This window comes from Asparagus officinalis, chromosome 10 (assembly GCF_001876935.1).
Source record: "Asparagus officinalis chromosome 10, Aspof.V1, whole genome shotgun sequence".
NCBI classification, from domain to species: domain Eukaryota; kingdom Viridiplantae; phylum Streptophyta; class Magnoliopsida; order Asparagales; family Asparagaceae; genus Asparagus; species Asparagus officinalis.
In genome coordinates this window covers 8,065,553-8,067,828 of record NC_033803.1, presented here as the reverse complement: position 1 = coordinate 8,067,828, position 2,276 = coordinate 8,065,553, and the positions used below count along the sequence as shown (strand labels likewise).

Below are 2,276 nucleotides of genomic sequence, written 5' to 3'. Positions count from 1 at the left end.
CCCGCCCACCCACGCACACGCCAGGATCTCCTATATAAGGGGGGCCCTTCGCCACTTCAACATGCAAAGAGAAGGGAAGCAACGAGAAGAAGGAAAGAGTTCTCAAGGCTTACATATATAGCTTTTTCTTCTTTCTTTCTTTCCTTCTCATAGGAAGGAGAAGAGAGAGAGAGAGAGAGAGAGAGAGAGAGAGAAAAAAGCCTTCATCAAGCTTGCATTCCTCCTCCTCTTGATATATATCTTCTTCTTTCTTAAGTAGTGCTTCATTCGTTGGATTAATTGTTTCATTCTTCTAACTAAGCGAGATGGCCGGATTATCCTTGGATCACTTCGGGCTTGCTTTTGAGTTCTTGCTAGGTGACCCCCCGCCCCCCCCCTTTCATTAAGTTTTATTTCTCTTTTAAGAGAGAGGTGACAGTTCTCTACATGGGATGATTTACCTTGTAGAAAATAAACCAAAGGTTAATTTAGATATAACATGGTAGCTTTCCCCTTGGATTTCCTCTCGCACGGTATGACGTTATTGTAAGGGGTTTTGAGCGAGAAGATCTTGGAGCCAAACTTTTCCTTTAAAATAATTAAGAAAGAATTATTTAAATAAAGAAAGGCCCAGAGTCTCTTTTTCTAGTAAGTTGACAAACTAATCATTAGCTTAGCTATACTTTTCCTTACTAATTAGGATGACATAATCACTCTAGCTAGCTTCATAATTTGCACGTTGGCACAAACTATAAACTCGCCAATAACATTCTAGATTTTATTTGATAATATAAATTTTGGGATATATAAATTACTAAATGGCTTCAATTTTTCTTAATATGCTTCGCAGGAAACTTGATCTCATTCGCGGTGTACCTTGCCCCGATGTAAGAATCTATCCTGCATCTCTCTTCTACATAGACTCTCATCTTATCATATATTAATCAAACGCATATCATCTAACATTATGACAATATATATCACTACTGTTATTTCAAACAGACCAACATTTTATCGAGTATATCGAAAGAAATCAACTGAAGGGTTTCAATCAGAACCCTACATCATGGCATTATTCAGCGCAATGCTATGGATATACTACGCGTTCATCAAGACCGATGAGTATCTCCTCATCACCATCAACTCATTCGGATGTGTCGTTGAGACCATATACATTGCCATGTTCCTTGCTTATGCCCCAAAAAAGATCAAGGTATGTGAGCTCCGACCTTAGTCTTTAGGGAACTTGTTTCAGTATTTATAATGTTTTTGCTGTTATGTTTATGTTTGTTGTAGATTTATGCGACGAAAGTGATATTGGTGTTGAATGTGGGAGTGTTCTCGTTGATTGTTCTATCGACTCTTTTGCTTGCCAAGGGTCCTCACCGTGTGAAACTCCTTGGGTGGATATGTGTGGGTTTTGCCGTGAGCGTTTTTGCTGCCCCATTGAGCATAATTGTAAGGATATACATACACACAAACATACATACATACATACATGTTTAATATTCGTCAGTTATATCTTACTAGCGTTTCTTTCAAATATTACAGAGGCAAGTCATCAGGACAAAGAGCGTAGAATTCATGCCTTTCTCTCTATCGTTCTTCCTCACATTGAGCGCCGTAGTATGGTTCTCCTATGGCCTATGCACAAAGGACATTTATATTGCGGTAATGTATCCATCAGTCGATATTTTTTGGGGGTTAATTGTGATAGACCTCCATGGTTATATATTGCCTTAAATTATGTTATATCAATTCTTCTAATTTCTTGTTCTTGTTGGTTAAAATAGATACCAAACATTCTGGGGTTCAGCTTTGGGCTTGTTCAAATGGTTCTCTACATAGTCTACAAGGATGCAAAGGAGTTGAACATGAAAGACGATAAGCTGCCGGAGTTCATAGTCTCAACCCCGAAGCACAGTGAGACCCAAATCGCTCCTCAAACCGTTGAAGAGATCGACGTTAGCGTCGCGGAGTCGAAGATCGAGGAAGAAGAGAAAGGGGAAGACGACAAGAAGGATACAGTGTAGAGATGTTGATGAGCAATGCATGCAAGTGTTTGGTTCGCTCCTTTGAGGAGATGATCGATGGCATTTGTGTGCATATCAACTTTGCATGAGAGAGAGAGAGAGAGAGAGAGAGAGAGAAGATGATCGATGGCATTTGTGTGCATATCAACTTTGCATGAGAGAGAGAGAGAGAGAGAGAGAGAGAGAGACTGACCATTTCTATTATATGCTAGTTTCTATCGTGTACGTAGCTCTTCATTTTATGTTACTTAGTTGTAGTTGATC

The 2,276-nt window shown here is 39.4% G+C and overlaps 1 protein-coding gene across 2 annotated transcripts; it reads left to right on the top strand.

Moving 5' to 3' along the window:
* LOC109826275 (bidirectional sugar transporter SWEET14-like) lies at window positions 484–2,276 on the top strand. 2 transcript variants are annotated; one of them, XR_002243263.1, is made up of 6 exons: window positions 484–866; window positions 982–1,192; window positions 1,276–1,437; window positions 1,531–1,650; window positions 1,773–2,105; window positions 2,169–2,276. XR_002243263.1 is itself a non-coding variant. In XM_020393285.1 (5 exons), the coding sequence occupies exons 2-5, from the start codon at window positions 1,046–1,048 to the stop codon at window positions 2,010–2,012; spliced, it is 669 nt and encodes a 222-aa protein (XP_020248874.1). In that variant the 5' UTR covers window positions 484–866; window positions 982–1,045; the 3' UTR covers window positions 2,013–2,133. The 2 variants fall into 2 exon arrangements, 1 of the variants encoding a protein (XP_020248874.1); XM_020393285.1 differs by lacking the exon at window positions 2,169–2,276 and having other exon boundaries at window positions 1,773–2,133.